At 44.1% G+C, this 23988-nt stretch overlaps 1 protein-coding gene across 1 annotated transcript in view; it reads left to right on the forward strand.

Annotated features, from left to right (window-relative positions):
* The first annotated feature begins 10702 nt into the window (after nt 1–10702).
* Nucleotides 10703–23988, forward strand: part of LOC146172402 (sodium-coupled monocarboxylate transporter 2-like) — a 49612-nt gene continuing 36326 nt past the window's right edge. Inside the window, exons 1-6 of the mRNA XM_084585861.1 lie at nt 10703–11035; nt 16500–16565; nt 20761–20812; nt 20900–20967; nt 21788–21945; nt 22036–22176. Coding sequence (XP_084441987.1) covers nt 10703–11035; nt 16500–16565; nt 20761–20812; nt 20900–20967; nt 21788–21945; nt 22036–22176 — 818 coding nt within the window. The remainder of the gene's footprint in view (nt 11036–16499; nt 16566–20760; nt 20813–20899; nt 20968–21787; nt 21946–22035; nt 22177–23988) is intronic.

Below are 23988 nucleotides of genomic sequence, written 5' to 3' on the forward strand. Positions count from 1 at the left end.
TGAAAGCTTCACTATGTTGATTTTCCCTTCTGCAGAGCCTTCATTACAGCTTTTAAGTTTAGTTTCAATTTTTGGGTTTGCCGTGTAATGGTGTGAGTGTGCGTGTGGGTCATTATTTTGGACGAGAATTATGGTGTCGCAGGGCTGAGGACAAAAGGACGAGAGAGACACACACACACAACTGTGCTGAACTTTCAACTTTATTTTGGACGTTTTGGATCCGCGCTTTTATATCTGACTGAAGGGCATCAATGCGAAAGCGGACCTGCAAGGCATATACAATCTCGGTAAGCACCTGATTTCTTTTTTTTTTTTTTTCCGGAAGAAAGCAGGAAGAAGAGTCAAAGGCCGGGCCGCAAAACGAACGCCGCGCAAAAAACACCGAAGGGTAAAAAAAAACAAACAAACAAAACAAACAAGGCATAAAAAGCAAGTAAAAACACAAGGCAAGATGACAAGGGAGAAGTGGCAATGAAGAGCCAACAATTAACGAGGCAAAAATTCATGAAAAGGTGAAGGCGCATGAAAAAGAAAATGGGCCAACAAATAACACGCCAAAAACTTCAATGAGGCAAAAGATAAAAGAAGATGGAATCACTGAAGTTTTTAGCGTGTTATTTTTTTGGTCTATTTTATTTTTTATGCATTTTCAGCTTTTCATGAATTTTTGCCTCGTTAATTGTTGGCTTTTCATTGCCATATTTCACTTGTTATCTGGCTTTACGTTTTTACTTGCTGCTATGCCCTGGTTTTTTAGTCCCTTGAGCGTTTTTTGCGCAGCGTTCGTTTTGTGGCCCGGCCTTTGCATTTTCTTCCTGCTTTCTTCCGAAAAAAAAAAAAAAAAGAAAACAGGTGCCTACTGAGATTGTCATATATGCTTTGTAGGTCGCTTTCGGATTGATTTCCTTCTGTTAAATATTATCATCATCATCAGCCTGACTACACCCACTGCAGGGCGAAGGCCTCTCCCATATTTCTCCAATTAACCCGGTTTTGTGCTAGCTGCATCCACTTGAACCCTACGAACTTCTTAACTCATCCGCCCACCTAACTTTCTGCCGCCCCCTGCTACGATGCAAATCCCCTGATCCAAATATAAAGCGGGAATCAAAAACGCCCAAACTATAGTTGTTGAAAGTTCAGCGCAGTTGTGTGCGTGTGTCTCTCGTCCTTTTGCCCTCGTCTGCCAGCGCTGCGACACCATAATGCTCGACAACCACCAACTAGCCCAGCAACATACCCTACATTATTTTGGTATTTTAGAAACGAGCTAAAAGAAACAACCTGAATTGACACTCAAGAATTTATTCACGAAAAAAAAAAAAGAAAAGGTAATTATACACTGGGCACAAATACTGCACCCAACACGAGTGGCAAAAGCGCCCCCTACAAGGTTAGTGGAACCTTGAGATCGAGCAGCCTGGTTTATATAATTGTTTGAGAGCAATGTTTCCGTCAACGATAAGACTGTTTACACCGCATATGGCCCGAGAAACCAACAAATGAGGAGTGATATGCTAAAAATGTGGCTAGTTAATTTTTAATAAGTTACTAGCTCGCTGTATTTAACACAAAACAGACATCAAAGTACCGAGACAATATGCAGGTAACGAGTGCGAACTTTGAAATGTTTGTTCGTTTTGCTCAGAAACGCGTAAGAAATAGACCAGAAACCCCTATGTCACCGTTTCCTATCACGCTGCTAGACAACAACCTAATCTCATTCCGCATCAACACTATCGATGGGTCACTAACGCAGTCCGTAGGATCGGCTCGTGCCGTTGCGTATGCTTCGAAGATTAATCTTTGATTCCGGTCTGTGAACCGGCCTATATTACAGTGGTTTTTTCGAAACTTGGCTCTCAGTACTTGCAACGGGAGGTACTTTGCGAGATTGCTCTGAATGTTAACGTCGCCGACGTTTCATCGATGCTCTCCTAGTCTTATGTTTATGCATCTTTCTGCCTGGCCCACGTATATTTCGCCGTAAGACAGTAGGATGTTGAACACAACACCGTCATCAGCCCCGTCGTTGTGGTGCGGTGTTTAGGGCGCTCGGCTACTGCGCCCAAGGGTGCGGGATGGAATTCCGGCCGCGGCGGTCGCTTTTAGATGGAGGCGAAAAGCAAAGCTTCCGTGTGCTGTGCGATGTCACTGCAGTTAAAGAACTCCAGGTGGTCGAAATTTACGGAGCCTTCCACTACGTCGTTCATCACAGTCTGAGTCGTTTTGGGACCTTAAACCCCCAACCCAAACCAAACAATACCCTTGTCACATTTCATGAACTTCCGTTGATGGCCGATTCCACATGCCGTGCTTACCCTCTACTTTCCAACACCGAGGTTAACTTTTCTGCAGAATGAAGTAAGCTTTTGGAGGGATGAAAAGGCGACGGGTATTTCATCCTTCGCTGCAATCTTCTTAAGCCGATGCTAAACCTTGTGTACATAAGGCAGAAAAACAGGCCTCGCCTTTTATTTTTAGTTCGTCATCCTTTCTCATGGCCTCGAAACCTCTTTAATTATCTTCTCTGTAACTCAGCCAGTCTACTATCTGCAAAATCGGTTGCAATCAGTCTGTAAACTTGCAGTTGTAAACCTGTCCCTATCTTACGACCACCCGATGTTTTAATATATCGTAGAAGGCATATATGGAACCCAATTCTTTTGACAAGCTTTGAATATGGCATGTGTTATATCGAATTATAGGCTTTTCCCATTTGGTCTTGTAAATACAGCAGGTATGGTCACGGTACATGCATATTTGGATGTCAAGGAAGCTAATACTGTAACTTTTCTGCATTTCATGCGTAAAATAAAGCCCTGCGGACAGTGTTCTAAAATGCTGGGACCTGTCACTCTGGCAAGGCGGCCAATTCGTTTTCATGACCAAGGACACTTACTACAGGAAGACACTGGAAACAATGAACAAGAACTTCGCAATCCAGTGTACAGAAGTATGCGCAAAAAATGAATGACTGTTAAACGTCAATTCGACAGCGCGTTTCAAGAATTATCTGCTCGTGATTCCAGCGTTTAGAGATGAAGTTGGGAGGGAAAAGGTAAGGTACAAGTTCTTGTTTATCCCTGTCAGCTCAGAGTAAAATGTGAAGAAGTGTTATAATTCTGTAGTTAATCGGCGGAGTGCTAGTGTTTTTCAACCAATGTTTTCTTCAATGTAATATACTGCTACAGAAGTTAAAGTTATCAGAAAGCCAGAAAGGGGCCTTCTGCGGCGTCTGTGCACTCTTCGGAGATAAAAATTCCGTGAAAGACTTATCAGAGGCCCAGTGCCCTCGTTCGCACGCCGTTCATGCGATGGCATTGCGCACTTGAGGCTTTCAGTTTCCCAAGTGGAGCAGAGTAGCCCCAAATAATTTGTTGAGGTCAATGACCTTAGTGGTTTATCATTAGCATCCCTTTAGTTGTATTGCTGACATAAAAAAAAAAGAAAACGCGCTCCAGGGCGTGCTGAAAAAGGGGGAGTTGATGTCATGTGTCCCGGTGGGCAGGGATACGACGGGGCTACCAACAGGTCTTGTGTGAATGTAGGTCAGGAAGTGATTCAGCGAGAACATCCAGTCGCGTTGTATATCCGCTGCGCTAGTCAGTGCCTGAACCCAGCGGTTACTGATTGGTGTGCTCTATTAGACATCCGTAATGCCATCGGGGCATTTCCTGAAATTTGTGCGCTTTTTTCCAATACTTTTTGAACAGAACGATCGCCCAGAAAGACACTGGGGCGACGAAAGAGCGGCTGCACGCGTTCTGTGAGATGCGAGACTGGGTGGGTGGAGCGGCACGAGGTCATCTATATATTTGTCGGTCTTTGTCCTTCAAAAAGAAAGAAGCTATGAAACAGCCAAAAAAACTCACTAACTATTGATGTGCGTTCTTGCGACTTTATTTGTACTAACAGTCACACTTTGTCAAGGCCTTTGTCCTTCATTTGCCAAAGCAGCTTCAGTCCCCGACAGTCGTATTGGTCCAGTCGATCGCCCATATCGATGAAGTTGAGGCGGCTGTTGTCTGGTTGCGGGAGGCGAGGTATCCGACGATGCTGAAAGCAGCGGAACAGATGCGTGGGTAAGCCGATAGATATACCGATAGCAATGCCCGGTTTGATCGCACGCCGTAGGCAGTTTCAGGAACATTCTAGCGTCCACCTGGGAAAAGTAATTTAGGCTGTTTGGATCTCTTCCCTTCTTCGAACACTTCCTCGCGCATGCTTTCGGAGCTATTCCAAAAGCAAAAGGGCACTAATGGGCTTCTTTTTACAATGAGACCAACGCGATAGCGAAGCAGAGAGAGAGAGAGAGGGGGGGAATCTGTCGAAGTTTTTGTTTGTGAAAAAAATAAAAATAAGAATATCGACGTCCAACCTGTCTTTGTGGTACAGGCGGCTTCCCTTTGTCAGAAGACTTTGCATCCCAACATTCACCGCTTGCTCCAGAATCTGGCAACTTTGCCCTTCAGCCTCGCTGAAGCAAAACGTTTTCAACGCTCCGGCGCCTCAAGCCTTATCCCAAGGCTACAACGTCGCAGCAGCGGTTTCTGGGGTGTATACTTCTTGACATTCACTGTTACATTATCAGTCCAGAAGTTGTCTGTTCGCATCTTTTCGTCTACAGCTGACGGCTTCGCGGTTGAATGTGCAGCATGAACACAGAGAATACTTTCCTATTTTTTTGCATTAGGATGCGGTTTTGAACGGATGATATTACGCAAGATGCAGTTTGTAGAGGAACTCACAGAAGGTTCATGCATTGCCACGGCTATGTTTTAATAACGCTCTTTTTTTCTCGCCCGGCAGTTTCGCGTTGAATTTCAAGCAGTGGCTCTCATTTCTGTATTTCGGTAGTTATTCAGGAATGCTCCGGTACATCTGCGTCCTCTGCTGTTTATTCCCGAAAAGATTGATGCACATCGTCGCGGCGCTATACCAGACGCAGAAGTCATTGCAGAAGACAGTCCATTTTGCGTTGTTGTATAATATGCGAAAATGTAATATAGCCGCGATCTTTCGTAAGAGTGTATTCTGTGAGAAAATGAATGTTCTTTAGGAATCAAGCCCTGGGAGTCCCGTGTGGACTTGTAGTTTATGTAGATATTTGAGTCTTTACGAAACAACACTGCCTTTATTAAAGGCGAAAAATGTCCAAGATATAGTTTAGCGCAGATTTTCATTTAATGTTTTCAGCGGCGGCGTATAATACCTCCCGAAACAATATTCCTGGCTTCACCACTGCTGTGGCGGGCCTAGGAAGAGAAAGAGAGTTTATCGTGGAAGTACTACGGAGAATGTGGTTGGAGAGTACGACGAGCGGCCATCATCATGTCTTTTTATGCAGTGTGAAATGAGAAGGGAAGCTGGGTGGATAACATGATTTTTTTAATAACCTTGTTTATTGCCTCAGAGCATAATGGAATATGTAAAAAAAAAACTTAAGGGGCATTAAATGAAAGAAAAAAGGTTGACTGTTCTAATAAAGTTCAAAAGAGAGTGACGATAAGGCTCTTGCGTGAAATAAATGTACGAAGATGGGTTTTTCGGCGAAAGGCCCACAGCCGTGAGGTGTCGAATTCTCGTCGGCTTCAGTGCCGGGCAAGCCCACAAGTAGTGAATATCTGCCTCATGATTTTATAACTTGCAGACAAGGCATCATGGACGTTGATATAAATATTGATACTGAGATCATGTTCGTGTTACAGCAGATGTGAGGGCAACCCCGATCCGGATCCTCCGTAGCGCAACCTCCTCTATGCAGGTAAGACCACTGGGGAGGGTTACCGTATGCGGTGGGATTAGAGCACGTGTGCGGCGCCGGAGGTGCTCCTTTCTTGTGAGAAGGAGAGTGGCATCATCCATAGTGAGGAAGCGTGTCATTGACGAAGTCACCTGGCGGGTTGCAGAATCTGCAGAGGTTTGCGAACTGAGTAGGTCACGTGAGTCCCATTCAATTCGAACGGTTTGCGAGATGCGAGATGCCAGACAATGTATATTCTGTCAGATTTCTAGTCTGCGACTGACGCGTCGAGCAGACGTGTTGCTTAAAGGGCGTCGGTGCGGATGATAATTTTGGCTTTAGGTAGTAAGGTTGTGGACGGATAAAGAGCGAAGCCGGTCTTGGTCGGCAACCAGCTCAGCACAGAGAGAAGGAGGTTCTGCAAATTGATATCTGGATGTGCTGTTAAGCGCCGGCTTACAAGGACAATGAATTGCAGTTGTCGTTTCACATCCGTCAATGCTGGCATCTACATATATAATTATTGAGCCTTGGCGCAGCTTCGTGTCTTGCTCTGCGATCCTTTCACGAAGAGATGATGCCGCAAACGATGTGGTTGTTTTATGAAGGTCATTAGGTTTGTTTTCGTCCAGCTGAACAAAATTCCATGGAGGAAGAACTGGCGATGGCGGTGGGAATATGGTGTGCGATGTGACATAGGCCCGGAGTGCTCGTGGTGAGTGCAAAAGAGTCGTCGTAAGAATGAGTAGAAGCTCAAGTGTTGTGGTGACGGCAGACCCGCCCTGTAGATAAAATGAATGGGGTTCGTAGATGCAGTACGTGGCTGCTGCAGTAAGCACTGGCATGGGAGATAGGAGCAGGATGCATGGTGTGAGGCCCACGTGTAGGGTGTGGAATAAGTTTCTGATAATGGCGGTGAAGTGGGTACTAGATGACAGAAGGGTGTTTAGAATATATTGACGGTAGTCTATGGGAGGAATGCCAGCCTTCTGCCGGAGCCATTGTTCGTAGTGGGTACCAACGACCATCCTGGAGGTTCTTATGAAGTAGATTGAGGCGCGGAACAGTAAGGAACAGACCCGTTGTACAAAGGCGTTGGACGGAGGTATGCACGGCTGGGAAAAGAGCAACCTTTCTCAGGGCATAGAGATCGGAGGAAAGCTTGGCCTATTGGGTCTGGGTGAGGGAAAGCGAAGCTTGGAAGCGTGGACTCGGCTGAACCAGGCATGGACTCAGCTGAACACCAGGAGCCCAGGCGTGAGTTGACACGTCTGTTACACGTGCAGGTCCGCATGATTCCTTTCGAACACTAGTCCATCTAGCTGAGGGATATATTTGCTTAGATTAATGACAGCCTTTGCCACGTTTTGGAGGCAACGCGTTTGGAGGGTGCGGCGAATACTGTATGTGTTCGGACACAAAGGATGCCCTAGCGTAGTCGATGCATCGCTTGGTGTAGTATAATGCCCCGTAGATAACCAAATGTTTCTTTTTTTTTTACCAACTGCTATAATTTGTAGATCAAGCATATAATCGTTCTATGCAATTTATGAGCTGAGTTACTAGACTGAGCAATGCAATCCGTAAATCGAAGGCTACTGAGGTATTCGCTGTTAACTTTTGATCTCAAACTCTTCTCTGTTTACTTCTCTGAATGCCTCTTCTACACACAAGACGGACGGCAGTGGAAAAAGTTTTTCCCTCCCTTATACCCTTCTTTAATGGAATTTTATGACTTTTCACATGGAGGGCTATTGTCGATGGCAGTAAAAATAGGTGTTTGAGGGACGTTTAGATATTATTATTCCGAACCTTGGGTCTGCAATGTCTGCATTATTGCTAATATTTCACCCGAGCCTAATGCTTTCTGATAGTTTATGAACGCTATACATAGGGCTTGATTATATTGGGCTCATTTCGTTATCCTCTGGTTGATGGTGTCAGTCCCAGAAAACCGCAATAAAAAAACAACAACAACCATGCAGCTGGGAAGGATGGTAGAACTGACAACAGAAGCGCTGGCTGCGTTCTCGTCTATAATACTGATTAAGTTCACTCCTGAAAAAGAACCAAATAACCCAGAGTGCCAATCGTCATTTGCTTTCGTAAAGCAAAGCTGTGCCATTGGTTGGCTAAAGCTTAACGTTGCATTAATTCTGTTATGGATTGCACTACTACGTACCTTAGATGCAACGACAGTGAGTTTACCAGTCTGCAAGTTTTCTAGTCACATCTGTACTGTACAGCAGATGAAGCCTCCCTAACTCGCACAATCCAGGAATGAATCCTTCCTCGTTGTAGAAAAAACTCGAGTCTGGGGCAAGGATAAACAGTTTGCAATTCCTTGCTACATTTCAAGGGTAGTACGCCTGAAGGGAAAATGTCTACAGGTGGCTATCTACATCTAAATTTTGTGGCAAGAGATAGCCTATTATCCGTGAATACGGCAGCTAACTCTAGGAGCTTCACTTCAAGCAGAACATCTCGATTGGCATTTTCATTTGTCCAGTGAATACGACACGCATTGTGATGAGTATTAAAAAAAATATAGAACGAGTTTTTGGCAGCGAATGTTTCACGCGAACCAATGCAGATGTTTTTAACTCCTTTACAGCATCGATGTCCTTGTAAGTGCCCCACTTTTCATGTACCGAACCAAGCAGCGGAAGAGCCGGTTTCTAGATTGCCACATATTAGACGAACGCGCTCGCCAAATTGTTGTCTGTTACCTCACGGTAAGTAGACTGGCATAGCGAAAATATATAAATATCAAGCGAATCTATTACTATCATTGGTTTGCTTTTAGAAGCACGGTCTTCTCACTTAGCGTTATCATCATGCGTTTCAGCGTTTCGTCTTGAATCAAAACACAACAAGCAAGACTGAATTAGGACAAAGCTGCTGTTAACCCCCTCCCCCCCCCCCCCCCCCCTCCCACACCCCATTTCGCAGAAATTTCATCAGATGCGCACACAGTTTTAGCTTCTATTTAAGACCTGGTTGAAAAATAAGAAAGGTGTCTGCGTTGTCTGAAAAACTTCCGGATACTGATAAAAATATAAGACAACAACATGCGAGAGTGACAACCCAAGTCACCTTTTTAAGCGGCTTTTTGTTATTGCTACTGGCGCGGTTACCAACATATGATAGAAAAGCAGAGAGACTGAATTTAACGGCAAAATAATCAATAGGGCCCGATTCGAAACTTTCGGAAAGTCACATAATGTGAGAGCTCCACTTCATTGAGCTCAGAGGGAACCTCTCAACGGATTTAGATAAGATTGTTTTCTTTATTTTTTTATGCAAGCGAATAAAATGCGACTGCTCGCTTCATAAGCTTTCATAGTCGCCTCCTTTTTGCGCCAGCCAATTCCTCCCTCTGTTAACCTGAAACAATACTTAAAACCTCGCATTTCGCACATGCCTTCTATGTATTTTTTTTTTCGAAACAGAACGCACCGTAAATCATCACACTGCAGGGACCATTTCACAGGCTTTATACATGGCCTCCTGCATGCGTTTGCCTTTAGTTCGACGCTGTCTTGCCTTCACATTTTCTTGTTGCTTTATTCGCCTCCTTTGTAACAAGAACAGATTAGCAGACAAATGCCTACTTTACCTCCTTGCTTCGCCTTTTCCTGCTTTCACTTTCTTTAATCAAGCCAGGTATGGATTCGTGAAGCTTATAGAAAATGTGATTATTACCGTGAAAATGATACGTGAGCAACTTGCTACGCCGAATATGTTTTGTGCAAGAAAGCGGCTGGAAAAGAATTTTATGGCAGAAGTCTGTGTAAACTGCTCACTTTACTTTTACTTCGACATGATTCGTTTCTAAGAGGATATAGAATAATGCCCCCCCCCCCCCCCCCCCCTCCCCCGCCTTTTTTTTTTCTTTTGCGGTGCGAATACCCCGTATGGGCACATTTCCTGGTACCATATCAACAGAAATCCCTTTATATTAACACCAAAATAAAAAATGCGCGTTTACACTTCCTAAAGCAGCCCTCTCCCACAGCTACCCTCATGACGACCATAAAAGGTACCGGGTTAGAGAGCTTGTAATAGTTTAGATTACGAGGGTCACATAACGAAGGCTGAAATCTCGGAGCACGAAGTTTTCCGCATTTCCCCCCCATTTAAATGCGTCCTTCGCGGCAGGAAATTAAAAATTACGACCTCGTGTCAAAGCCGCAGGACATGTAATTCACAATAAAAAAAAGTATTGTCCGAGTGACTATAAAGATAGGCGCACCTCCTCCTTTCGTCATCACGTATTGGAAGCAGAGATTTTCAAAGGTCACACACAGTAAAGAGGCCCGCCCACTTTATAGCTCGTGCTGCCATTTCAATTCATCAGCTTGTTTCACTTGGGTAGGGCGTAACCGCAATCCGTTTGCCAGCACCTCTTGTCCTCACATGCCGGCTGCTAAATCGCCGACACGTGCGATTACGGAGACAGCCAGCCTTCGGGATGTCATTACCCGATATTAAGAATTCACGCACGGTTACGTGCTCTCGCCCCATTCTTACTACAGCGCCTATAGACGAGCGCGTTCTTGGCAGCAGCCTAGGCAGTACGTAGCGCGTGCCAAAGCGGGAAGCCAGTCATTAAACGCCGGCCGATAATCGCGAATTGAGAATTTATACTCCGCCAGCTGCAGGCTTCGACCAGTTCGATGAGCGATCGCCTAGCGACGGAGCCGAGGAGAACACGAACGCCCAAGGCGGAAGCATGCGATGGCTCCGCATTTGGCTTCGCCTGTCACACTTGAAGCGTTTGTAGAAATCGCGAGAATCCACGCCGGGCTTCCCCGAGAAATGACGACTGCATGCTTGTGAACACCTCGCGGCTCCGTCGTCGCTGCCGACGGCCGCGACTACACTTGACGACGCTCCCTTCTCTTTTCTCCCCTATTCCGTTCCCAGAGACTAGCGCGTGCTGAGCGCTCGGCCATGCGCACCGAGGTCGAGTACGCAGTGTTCGGCGCACTCATGTGCGCCAACTTGGGGTTCGGGCTCTACTTTTCCTGCGTGCGGCGAGCTCGCAAGGAAGCCACCACGGACGAGATGTTCCTGGGCAGCCGAAGCCTGCGCACCCTACCCCTGGCCGGCTCCGTGCTCGCGTCCATGCTCTCGGCCATCGGCGTGATTGGATTCAGCGCCCACTATTACGCCTACGGGTTCCACTACCTGTGGAACTTCCTGTCGGCTCCGCTCATCGCTGTCATCGTCTCCAAGATGGTCATTCCGGTCCTCTATCAGCTCAAGGTCACCTCCGTGTTCGAGGCGAGTGTCTGCTCTGCTTAAGAAAACTTTCCTTGCGCACTGCCTGCCGTCAAGGCAGCGATAGAGGCACGGGAGTTCAGCGGGCGCGAGTCAATGCACGCGCTGCCGCGAAGATGCTATCGCCGTGTCGATGCATGGGCGCCAAAGGCCAATTCCTGCAGATCAGGGCTCGCGCAGTCTGTTCCTTAAGCATGTGTAAACTCCTGCCCTCCGACATGAGCTTGCGTAATTTGCAGTTGTTGGGCGTTAGAATAACCGGCTATTCCAGGGCCTGACGCTTGCCTTCCGGTATCAATCTTTAAACGAACACGTAATTACGAACACGTTAGTGCTCGTAATTACCATCAGTTTCTGTTACAGAGATACGGAGGGTGTAAGAAGAGAGAAGCTAGACTAGTTGGGTTTTGATTATACGGACAGTAAAACACTAGCACGGCTCAGTTCGTTGTGGGATCGTGGAAGTCCTTAAGCATAGACCCCTGTGAATGTCGAAAGTAGCGAACAACTCCGGACTGCTGGGCAAGTATTTCTCTTCAACTGATTTTTGTAACACGTTATTGTTTTTCTTGCTGCTAACGGACATGACAAAGTGTTTTTTAAGGGAAACTTTGTGAGGATAACGACGAAATTGTCCCTTTTATTTGGACAGATAGTAAAGACTTCGATGCTAAGGCCGCGCGTTTCCACCACAGTAAATTGACCGCATTTTATTCGGTGCCGATGCCAATGGAAATTAATGAATGACGATCGTGAGGTTCGCCACAAGACGTATATGGGGGTTTTCAAGTAACGACGGTGATCGAAGTCCCACGACCATTTTTCGTTTTAAATGAAATTTTTATATCTGGTGGGCAAATGTCTTGACACAAAATAATGAACTAGTTTTACAAGTTACGCCGTTATTTTCTTGAAAAAAGAAATCGTACGCCACTACAGCTGAAAAACGCAGTAAAAAGTTTGAAGTTTGGAGACCTGCTGCTTGCGAACTAACATTTTGTCATGCATTATATTTTACTAGATAAATTTATGGAACGTTTACGCTTAAGAGAATTATTAACGGCATTTTTTCTTGCCACAGCTGTTCTAGTGAAAAATCGGAAACTTTGCGCCGCGAGTGACGCGCTGAAAAAAAGTCATTTTTTTTTCAATCCTACATTCTGGCACGAAGCATTACGTTGTTGATACTAAAATGTTTTGACTTTCTTATAAGCCTTTTTATTAATTCCAGGCAAAATGTGAGACTCTAAACCGTTAAATTGTTTCTCCATAACGCCTCAAATTCGGCCAAATTTCAAAAACAGTAAAGAAGGCACAACTTTGACTTCAGTGAAAAAAAAGAAACTTATCTTCGATTTTCAATAAAATCACCCTCAGAGACCCCCAGTACGTCAGAAACATTATGAACTAAAATAGCGTTTCATTATATTGTCTAGAATTAAAAGAATTAATTTAATATTCAGAGCGTGTGCAGAATTTTTGTCAATATTTAGCCCTACATTCTGGCGCGAGCCACTAAGTTGTAGCCATTGAAACGTTTTCTCGGTATTACGCAGGCCTTATTGTTTACTCCGGCGGAAATTTGCAGCTCTGGAACTGTCCGTTTTTTTTTCTCCACATTACTTCAAATTTGGCTAAAATTAAAAAAATTCGAAAAATGGATAACATGATTCGAATAAAAAAAAGAAAACAATGCCATATTCGATTTCTATTTGATTCTTTTAAACATAACCATAAGTTGTTCATAAAATTATACACTAAAAAAAGTAATGGTTGGTTGGTTGGTTTGTGGGGTTTAACGTCCCAAAGCAACTCAGGCTATGAGAGACGCCGTAGTGGAGGACTCCGGAAATTTCGACCACCTGGGGTTCTTTAACGTGCACTGACATCGCACAGCACACGGGCGCCTTTCTTTTCGCCTCCAACGAAAAGCGGCCGCCGAGGCAATTATACATATATATAATAGCTTAAAATGGAATGAATTCGCTATTGCTTGCCATTTCATGGGGAAATCTTTTACTCTATCGTGCATTTTTTTTTTCTTGCGGTACAGTGAGATTCCGTTCAGTTTTGGTGGAATTATATGCCTTTATATCTGCAGCACGAATGAGACGAGATGGCGAATGTTCTCGTCGACAGAGTATCTAGGCTAGGAGAGGCGAGAAAACCTAAAACAATCCCGCCGTCCACCTAACCTGCAAAGCCTATAGGGTCTCGTGTTTTGCTTGGTACTTGGCACGTTAGATAGAGGCGGCTTCGCTTTGTGTTACCTCGCCTTTTATTTTGGCTAGATAGCCCAGTCAACAAAAAAACAAAAAAAACATTCACCATCCCGGCTCATTCGTGTCGCAGGCATAAAGTCATCTAGAATTCCATCAAGACTATCATGCTGCAAAGCGTTTTGCTTATAATAGTATATTAGGATTATCATCTTCAAAAACATAATATTGCCTCCAAAAACGTATTAGGCGCACATAAATTTGTGTACACTAAGCATTCAGGCGTGCTTACGGCGAGCGCTTCTTCTGTTGATTCTCTGCGTTTACGCGATTTTATGAGTTAGGTAATATAGATGCAGCGTTTCAATGAACTCTACACACAGCAGCCTTTGATTTTTTATATTGCAAGTTTTTCTTGGCGTAACTTTCTTCAAAGAGCTGTAATTATGTAATAGAGAAGTGAAATATAGCGTTACCAATAGCTAGCTTTCCGCAAGGCGGAAAAAGAGCTACTGACGAAGATGTCTTGATTTGCAGAAAAAAAAAAAGTGCTGCATGATGCAGCATCTTCAGAAGCCTATTTCATATTATGCCGACCATACTTACTGCCACTTTCGTCGCGATTTTGTACGACTCCACACTTGAATTATGAATGCGAACCTCCACGATCTTTGTTTTCTGTATAAATATGCACTTCCGGCAGTAGTGCACGGGCAAGCGGCAAGGATATCAGAGGAAACACATATGAACATCTCAAAAATAGCCGCTGCACCGCCGCAAAACGCTGTCATGCAGTTCAGTCGATTCGCGTGGTTTCTTCACTTTTACAAGCTACTGTACGTGAGAAGTAAGATGAAGCGAAATGATTCACGGTCAGTGAACTGCACTTACTTATTATCCATCATGTTAAAAGTAAAATATGTGTAACGTTGTGATGTAATATGCTAGCTTCTGGATTGCGAAAAAAACCTCTGAGGGACGATTAGCATACTCCATAATGCGAAATTTTGAGCGCAGCTACTTTGAGCGTTTGTGCCATATATTAATAGAGGCAAAGAATTTGAGAGATGCTAATTGTATGTTATTTGCAGTTGCAAAGCATTCACCAGTTTTCTCCCGAGTCAAATAGTATATCTCAGAAGAGTAAGAAGAGCCACAAGCGAGCGGCGCAGAAGACGTGGCTCTTCTTTCCTTCTTTCTGAGAAATTATCTTTGGCCCGTGACTTTTTTTGCTCGGTTCCACCGGCAACGGCACCAATAGCGACGCGGCTCAACCTCTGAACGGACGCAGCGGAGCTGCGTTGCGCTAAAAACGTAAATGTGAAATTAGTTTCTAAAAAATGGACGCGTAACACAACGCTATAAAACATCTTTATGATAACTAACGCTAGTATGCGGGAAGAGCTGTGGTAGTCAGCGGGAAAAACGAAACTCAAGCGAGGTAAGTAACAAGGATATACTCAGATGTAACTGTACCGCACCTGTCACCTTTAGGTTAATGAGAATGGTGTTTAAGGTTCATCTCGTTTAGGCTCCACTCGCCAACCATTGGGATTATGCAGAGCCTTGCGTGCCGCAAAAGGCCGTGTGACAGAAATTTCTAAATGAAATCGACGAACTACTAAAATGCCATTTAGATGTTGAAACACGCAATCAGACCGTCGAGAGCGGCAAATTGCATGATATGATTGTATACACTGCACTGAGAGCTAGACTGCAAGGATTTTGAAAGTGTCGCAATGGCCGATGGCTGGAGGTTTTTGTTGTTTCCTGAGTCGCTGTCCACACTGATGGTAGTTACCTAGGGAAAAAAAAAAAAGAAAAAGAACGGTGACTCGTCCGCTGATAAGGCTTCGACCAGCAGCTGTTATAACATGATGTGAAGCGCTTTCAGTGCATTCTGGATAAAGCTCCCTTTTCCCTTTCAATTTGCTTTAACTGTGTGGTCAATTCTTCAAGTTCGAAAAGATACTTAGAAAGCAGGTACCCTTCTCTCGAGTGTACTTTACTTATAGGTTCTACCGATGAAGAATTGAGAATCAACCCCCCCCCCCCCCCCCCCCCCCCCCATCATATGCTTTAGAAAATATTAGTTAGTTAGAGGGGTTTTATGGCGCATAAGCAACGGTGGCTATGATCGCCAAACACAAGGTTAGAAATGCCTCAGAAAATGTAAGAAAATCTCCACTACACGCTTAATAGCCAGCATGCTATTTTCTGACTAACTACGCTGAAATAATAGATTCGCTTTACAGTATTATTGAAACTTTGCAACAATAGCGTGCACATGCTCGTGCTCGATTATCAACTAATACGTTGTCAAGCTCGGTAACTCAGAAAATGTCACGAACGACAGGAGCTGTTCAAATGCGAATGATATTTGTTTTTACGGTGGAAACTGTGTCAATTCACTCGGAGTATTGTACAAATACTATTTGTCAGCATAATACTAGCATATCTATAAAAATATACAAGTTAGCGCAAAACAAGACGGATACAAGACGAAGACATGAACGATATGCGTGTCGTTCTGTCTATCTCCCTTGTGCCCGTTCCGTTTTGCAGTAACTTGTTTTTGTCAAATATAGCCGTTATAACCTGCGTTTTGGCTCGGTATTACAGTCTTAAGACAAATGTTGAAAACATAAGTATGTTTAGATCGGAGTTTTCAGCGCAGTAGTGGTCCACCGGGGCCAGAGTGTGGTATACCTCGCTAAAACGTTTAAAAATCTACATACTATTTTTCTCTACGCGATGCCTCGCGTCATACCTTGTTCTTATCATGTGCCTCTGTGTCTTTATTTTCTCAAAGAAGTTTTGTTCTTAAAAATATGCATGCTCTATCGGTTTGGACTCCGAAAGGGGGTCTTAACGGCTTCCTTTTCAGTGCTTTCCGTCCGTTGTTTTATTATTGCTAAACGATTTTTTGTGTCCGCACATAGTTGGTCGCTCATGTCCTCCAATAAATTAACGTAAATGGAAAGCAGGCGTATTGCTTAAATGTAAAAACAAATTTCTCGCCTCGAAAGGATATAAAAGTGATAGAATAAGAGTCCTCTGTTGTGCTACATCACGATGTGCGATTATTGTAAAAATGACTGCAAAAGAAAATATGTTCATAGTTATCTTATCTAAGCATGCACAATCAGGAGACACCATCGTAATATATCGTAATGTTGCATATATAATTAGCAGTATCTGTATAGGGGACCAGTTGTGCCATTACATTCTTCTCTTTCTTTTTTCAGTACCTGAGGATGCGGTATGGCAATAAGATTGGTCTGACAGCCTGCGTTATATACTTCTTCATAAGCGTGAGTAAATTTGTAATAAAATATCTCTTTGTGGCTTATTTCATGCTATACCGTGAATATATATTTTTTGAAAAGTAATTTGTTCAAAATTCGGTCTTAAATTGTGAAGCCCTACTCCGAGGAGCTTGCTATTGCTTCCCCCCCCCCCCCTCCTCCGCCCACACACACCAATTACAATATTAAAATTAGTATGGCGGACCAATAGCGGCCTTTGCAAAGGAAGCCTTTCCAAAATGAAGCAGTTTGCAAACGATTATTGTTAACTTACTGTGCTGTTATAAGATGAGCGTACCAACAAATAAACTCCCTAGACGGGTTTATAGGCAGCTCGAGTAGGCAGCTTCTGTCGCATCGGCCCTGTCACGTGGTCGCGTAACGTCGCACAATCTTACGACCAATTATTAGCCGGCCATGTCGCTTGCCAGCTACCGCCTGCCACAGCCATGCCCGTGAGTTATCGCTCACAACACCGACAACGCCACCGCCGCCGCTGAATTTCACGGATGCCGGGGCGTTTAACGCTACGACATTAAAATTAAAAAAGAAACAAACAAAAAAAAACATGGCATTACTTTCTGATAAGTCGTTTTGTCATATATTTTGTCTTTTTCACAGAGTGAAATTGATACACTTTAGTGGGCTACTGAGTCCACCACCTATGTGTGTATTTCAAGTTTGGGTGCTGTACTGGGGAACGTCAAACAAACAAAGAAGCAAGCAAACAAACGTAGAAACAAACAAAACAAACAACTTGGTAGACAAATTTAAGCTGTGAATTTTATTATGCCAGAGATTAACAGTAATCTGTCCTTCTTTCCGCGTGGAGTTGTGCGACATTGCGAATGACGAGCCAATGTCGCCCAGTTAATTTGTTCACGTCGTCATATGAAGTGAATAGGCGGCGAAACGGACATGCAGCATTATCGCAATGGGATAGTTTGGCGGTACATGTTAAACCCAGCACAGCAGTAAAATGAAAACCAGTTTCTTTGGCTACTTTCTTTCATTGGCTATCTGGTTTTAAGGCTCGAAAAGCCGCCCTTGAAACCAAGGCAGGATCATATAGTTCACAGCGCACGTGTTACTTTTGTGCTGGGTAAAACGGCCAACAAGGTAACTGCAGCGATTACACGAGTGAATTTTGAATCAATTGAAAGCTGCGTTATAATTTTTCTAACGTTGGCGTACAATTAATTCCACAAATGAGAAGCTCAACAACTTAATTCAAGCTGATTTGGCCTCATCGCCACAGGGTCCTGCATGAAAACCGCTGTTCCGATTTAGTAAGGCGAACTCTTGATGATGAAAGGCGTTGCCTAATTTTGCTGCAATTTTAGGAAAACTTATTTATATTGTGATTCACCAGTTAGGTATTTGAAGCTTTATTAGTCTCTACAAAGGATGTAACTGTACAACATTCAGTCGTGTTCAAAGTATTCATCTACAATGTCGACTTCTTTTGTAAGAGCTTCGAAAATATCGATTCCACTAGGAGGAGACGAAAAGATTTGTAGGGAACTTGTGGTTGCGTAAGCTGGGTGAAAGGCTGATTATGAACATGTCGAGGTACTTTTATACTGTCAAAAAAAGTAGGAGAAATGTTTGACATTATTCAACCAAGGTAAAGCTGTTTTTCTTACCTTGATAAGTTGCTTCTAAATGAAGTTGGAAAAAGAAGAGAAGAAAAGATCGGTTAAACTGATATCTTATCGTCGACCTTCACGCATAATTAACCTGTCGTATGGCAACCCATTCAGAATAAATTAAGCCTGAAGTGATGCCCTAGATAATGACTTTGTATTTGAGAAAAAGGAATCAAGCGGCAGCTAAACTCACTCAGTTTCATTGCAATCTGAAGACACGTTTCCATACGATATGATTTCTTTAGCTGCACTCGAATATGTACAGCCACCCAAATCTTTAAATGGCGTGCGTGACGGCCACACTTTCTCTGATTCAGAGCGCTATAGAGGAGTTAACCTGATAAACATTCAACTATAAGCAAAAGCTCCCCAAGCCCTTGCTTAATCTTGACCTTCCGGCAAGTTTTTGTCTGCCCTAAGGCGCAGAAAATGCGGTCGTCAAGCACGCCAGTTAAATATTTTGGCGGCTGTACAGTCCTCTGAGCTGCTAAACTAAACGTCGAAGGGCATGAGCAGTGATACCTACAGAACCCGTGTCTCATGCTACCATGCTGCTTTCATTACCGGAGAGATTTCAGCCATCTAACCACATAAGCCACAAGCATAAGACACTTACAGGACCGAAAGAAATAAGGAAAAGTAAATAATTTCTTCATGACGCGCTAGGGGCTGGAGATTGGATTCAACTCAGCACTGTTCTCTTATGAGCTAGTAATTAGTACTGAACATGACATAAGTTTGGAAAGAGATGATAATTATAGGGCAAAGTGTACAAGGAGGAAAGGAGACAATTGATACTTATAATATTGATACTTTGCGGATTTGTGAGTGAAACTGGCCTTCACTCATACATCAAACTATTCTTGTCAGAGATAATTTGGAAAATAACATTTTAGAGTGAAACTGACGCTTAGATCAAACTGTACATTAAGGGGAACAAGTCGAGTTGTTCTCGGTTGTGCTGGCTTTAACTATCACGTCTTCGGAGGACGAGGCGGCGTTGCTGTAGAGAAAACGATGAGCATCTCTGACGTGTTTACAGGGCTGTTTGTGCGGCTGAAGAAAGCAATTTGTTTCACAAATAAATGTTGAAATATACCTCATCAAACTTTCCCGAGTGAAGCAGCGCAACGGCTTGATGCATCCTGCCGTTGCGCTGTTTAACTAGAAAAAGAAATCTAAAGGCGATTATTCAATAGCTGCGCTGAAATTCAAAATTTTAGCGCAGCTATTTAGGCACTTTTGCTTTATATTGAGCTGAAGAATTTAAAAGATACTTGTATGTGACTTTGTGTAGACACAAAACCCTCTATTTTTCACACGATCCATAGATGATTTATCATAAGAAAAAAATTGCAGTGGAATTGATACACTGTTGAGGTTTTCGATGTGTATAAAGCACATGTTTATTCAATGTTTCGCTTTACAGACACGAAGACCGATCGGTTGTTTGTACAGTAGTTTGCCACCGTCTCAATTTTGGATACACAGTACCTAGACGAGTTGGTCTCTCTATAATACAGAAGATCAATGGCGGTTCCCCATTGAGTAGTTTAAACTTGAAGATTCGATGTCAAATTAAAGTCTAACTTCACCTTCATACACTCGCTAAGCTTCGAATTCTTATTGATGTACCGTTGGACAGTGTTCTTGTAGTTCGGCAGCGACTCGGCGTTTTTGCGGATCTGAGACGACTTCGCTGCTTAGCAAAACGTTCTTCCCGCTCTTTACGCGTATCCGATGCTCGCAAAGCGTTCCTTGTTTCATTCGCACCTTGTTGGGCGGCCTCGCGCCATGCGATGACTTCTGGATCCGTCGACGCTCCTTCGCGTATCCTCCGTTATGCCGTTCACGGTGCGTGCGCTCGTCGTCCGCCTTTTCATCTATTGCGCGTCTATCTAGCGATCGCACGCCCCGTAGCTTATATGCTCAGCTGCGCGGTAGTCAGGGTAATCATTATGATCACGGTGGTCACGCGTGATGATCACCATGAAGACGATGAAGACGATGATGAAAATAGCGGAGCGTGACGCCACGCGCTGTCAAAGCGAGGAGTTCGGCGCGGCTCGGCGCAACCGGTCATCAGGGTAACAGCGCATGCGCGTCTGTGGCGCCGGCTGGGCACCGCGAATTGCACTTCTGTTGACCTTGTGTAGTTTCCCCTACAAGAAGAGCCACAAGCGAGCGGCGCAGATATAGTGCGCAGAGCTTGTGGGTCTTCTTTCTCTTCTTCTGAGAAATTTTCTTTGGCTCGTGACCCTCTCCTGGCTCATGTCTATGTTTGGCTTTGTACACCGGCAACGACACTGGCCGGCTCGACCACCGCACGGGCGCATGAGGGCTGCGCTCTAGAAATGTCTCACCAACTCGCCCAGCTTTGATTGTACAGCCTAATTCCGTGCTCAAATGTCACCCTGTATGCTGCTGCGGACCTCTTGTTTTTTTATCGAGCTACCTTTTCCTAAAATTATGCTATGGATAAGTTCTTGTCGGGCCTATTCGCCGGAGAGAAAACTGGAATGTCTAACTTTGCTTTTTTTTTCTTGCCTTAGATAACTATAGGAGCTGTGGCTCTGTTTACTGCCTCCGTTGCGGTTTCAACAAGTAAGTCTGCATCACATTATTGTTATCACTCGGCCAATCAGTTTGAGCCTGCGGACGCTTACACATGTCTTTAATTTGCATCCACAGTTTTCAATGTCTCGCTGTTTTGGAGCACTGTTTGCATCGGCATTGCGAGTACAATCTACACCTCGTTGGTAAGTAACGCCCAGAGCTTCTCGTTGAAAAAGGTCTTTTAGATATCAGGGCCCCAGCCATATCAAAAGTAATGCATCTTTTGTTAGAAATTGAATCGGCTAAATCGGAGCTTTAGAAAGTCACTAACTAATGATGATGAAGCGTCATCGTGGCATGAGTTAGCTAAAACAGTGATACCAAATGTTGTAACTGGGACGACGTTCGGATGGTTATAAACAGGTATTGTTGGTGTCGCAATGCCTGGTCGCAAGAGCCGGTGAGCACGACAGTTTTGCGGTCAATTGCACTGCCATTTAACGACAAACCCAGGTGCTTCGCATTTATGCTACCGAGAGAACGGATTAGATAACTGTGTTGCAAACACTAAAAGATACTTAGGAAGTATAAGACGCATCTTGCATTTTTTGTTTTTTATTGACTGGTAACATTTAAACAGGAGACTCTGTGAGCACTTGCAAAAGAGTACGGGATTTGCTGAACAAAGCTCTGAAATGAAAACAGAAATATGTTAATGCTCACAATGAGGAATAATGCCGTCGCCTCTCTTTGCGAACATAAAGCGGCATGTTCCGAAAAGCAGTTTGTGGCACCAAATGCCGCATAAGAAGAAATGTTTTGCTCCGTAGCTCCAGGAATAGCTGAAGCCTTGTCAGCAATTCTCGGAACGCTAACACTTCTCATTGATTTCGTAGGATGCACGGGTATCCTCAGTATAAAGAGTCGGGATGTGATATTTGCCGTGGGCTCATTGCACAGCACATGCTGCCCTAAAATGATTATTACATTCCAAAAGTAACTAATGTACTGTAACCTTCGCAGGGAGGAATGCGGGGAGTCGTATGGACCGATTGTGTTCAGTCGCTGCTCATTCTAATGGCCCCAGTCACCGTTGTTACCAAGGTCATCTATGACTCGCATCATCGAGATGTTTCACTGCGTCCGGCTGCTGACTTCAGCATCAAGAACTACATCTTTGAGTGAGCGTCTTCAAATACTACTGCATTTACTTTAGCGGCACAGTGGCCAGCAAGCGAAGCTAAAATGCTTCTTCTTTGTTTCATTACTAGCGCCAGCCTGGACTTTACCAAAGACGAAAATGTATGGGCCTGTTTGATCGGCCTGTTCATTCATAGCCTGTTTCGCTCGGGCATGGATCAAGTCGTCGTCCAGAGATACCTTGCCGCTAGAAAGCTGAAGGAAGCTCAAAGGTGCGATTATCTGGTCTTGACCAAGAATTCATTAGTCATAGCGCCACCCAATATTTTACTGTTTTGATAAACTCAGCAAAGACACTGATGACATAAGTGAAAGACGAGAATCTAGCATCACTGCTAAATTCAAGCTCCTAGAGCTAGGCTCCTAACTAAACCATAGGCTAAGCAAACAATAACGCGCCAAACAATCCGCAGTTATTGCACGCGTTGTGGTTTTTTTTTGTGGTTTGTGAGGTTTAACGTCTGAAAGAGACTCAAGCTATGAGAGACGCCGTAGTGGAGGACTCCGGAAATTTCGACCACCTGGGATTCTTTAACGTGCACTGACATCGCACAGCGCACGGGCGCCTTGCTTTTCGCGTCCATCGAAAAGCGGCCGGAGAGGCCGGGATTCAATCCCGCATCGTTGGGAACATTAGTCGAGCGCCGTAACCACTGCACCACCCCGGCGGGGCACTCGCTACATACGCAGTGCTTGCACGTAGAACTCAGCCTACCTACACTGAGATGTATTATAATGTCCTACTCTCTCACCTTGTTGCCAGGGGCGTTGTATGTGGCGAAAACGTTTTCAAACTTTGTGTTGGTGCAAAATGAGGCACCAACGCACACCGTTTTTTTTTTGTGTGTGTTTGCATAGAAAGTTGTAGTTTTATAAATTTGTTCCTGGCTTTTTCAGTGCTTTTTGCATAGATAGTTTTTGCCTCTTGAAGCATTCTAGCACACGGCCAATCTTCATTGGGCAGACCGTGGTTGCCTTTGCATAGCATGTGCGCAGGAAAGTCCTGGGCACAAGGGCTTTTGCTGTGTTTTTCCTATATGCCTATAGAGTGATGCCTGCACTTCATTCTTGGTGAACTATACTCAGCCGTATAATTTTTTGCTTTTATTTAAAGGCCTTAAAGAAAACGACACTCCAGCTTCGGTATAGTAGCTCTGAGAGCCAAAACGATTTCTTCCTCCACTGTAATGTGAAGCAGATAACGCCTTAAGGGCACTTAACAACTATGACCTCGAGAGAAATTAGTATCGTGGTACAGAAATAGGGTGCAGCCGAAATCGCTTACAGATACACAAATCCTTCTTGCCTAAGAAGGTTTCCCCTTAATGAACATCATTACAGAGCGACAGCCAAATTTGGCTACTTGGAAAAGTGACAAAAGCCCCACCCAGGAGAGTGGTAACACAGCTTAGACCGGGCTGGGCTAACGATTGCAGTGGTCGGAGGAGCTGGCATTTAAATTTTTTTATTCATTTTATAGAAAGGAAGTACCCTGCAAGATTTCACGTAATCTTTTAAAAGTTTGCATATGTTAGCGCGCCGCTGTGCATCAGTAATAAAGAGCATTGCGCAGTTGGGATGAAATTGATCACAGACAGGCTAAAACGGCGCACTTAAAATGAAACAAATAGGATGCAGTTTGCCACAGGTGCCGCGTTAACTGCACGGTTCTGGCCTAATCACGTGTTTATATTCGAAAGCTACTCCAGGTAAAATGATTGTTGTACAGCACTGATAATTTGCTTTTTCGCAACAACAGCTCTTCAAGACTGCAGCCTAATGCAATTGCTGCTTATCATATGCAGATCATGATGAAAGCTGCAGCCTGATACACTGAATGGCAACCAGAGCCAACAGTAATTTACGAACGAGGTTTCCTGCATACAACACAGTTTTAAGAATATCAAGGTGTTTGGATTCCGTGCGCAAACAAAGTTAATGTCAAAGCTTCTACTGAGTTATGAAGCGCGCCGCAGGTGAATGCTTCAAAGTAATTTTGCCTCCTTTTGAACACGAGCAGAAAA

Source organism: Amblyomma maculatum, unplaced genomic scaffold (genome assembly GCF_055883805.1).
Source record: "Amblyomma maculatum isolate TAMU_Amacu unplaced genomic scaffold, ASM5588380v1 scaffold_13, whole genome shotgun sequence".
In the NCBI taxonomy this organism is placed as follows: Eukaryota; Metazoa; Arthropoda; class Arachnida; order Ixodida; family Ixodidae; genus Amblyomma; species Amblyomma maculatum.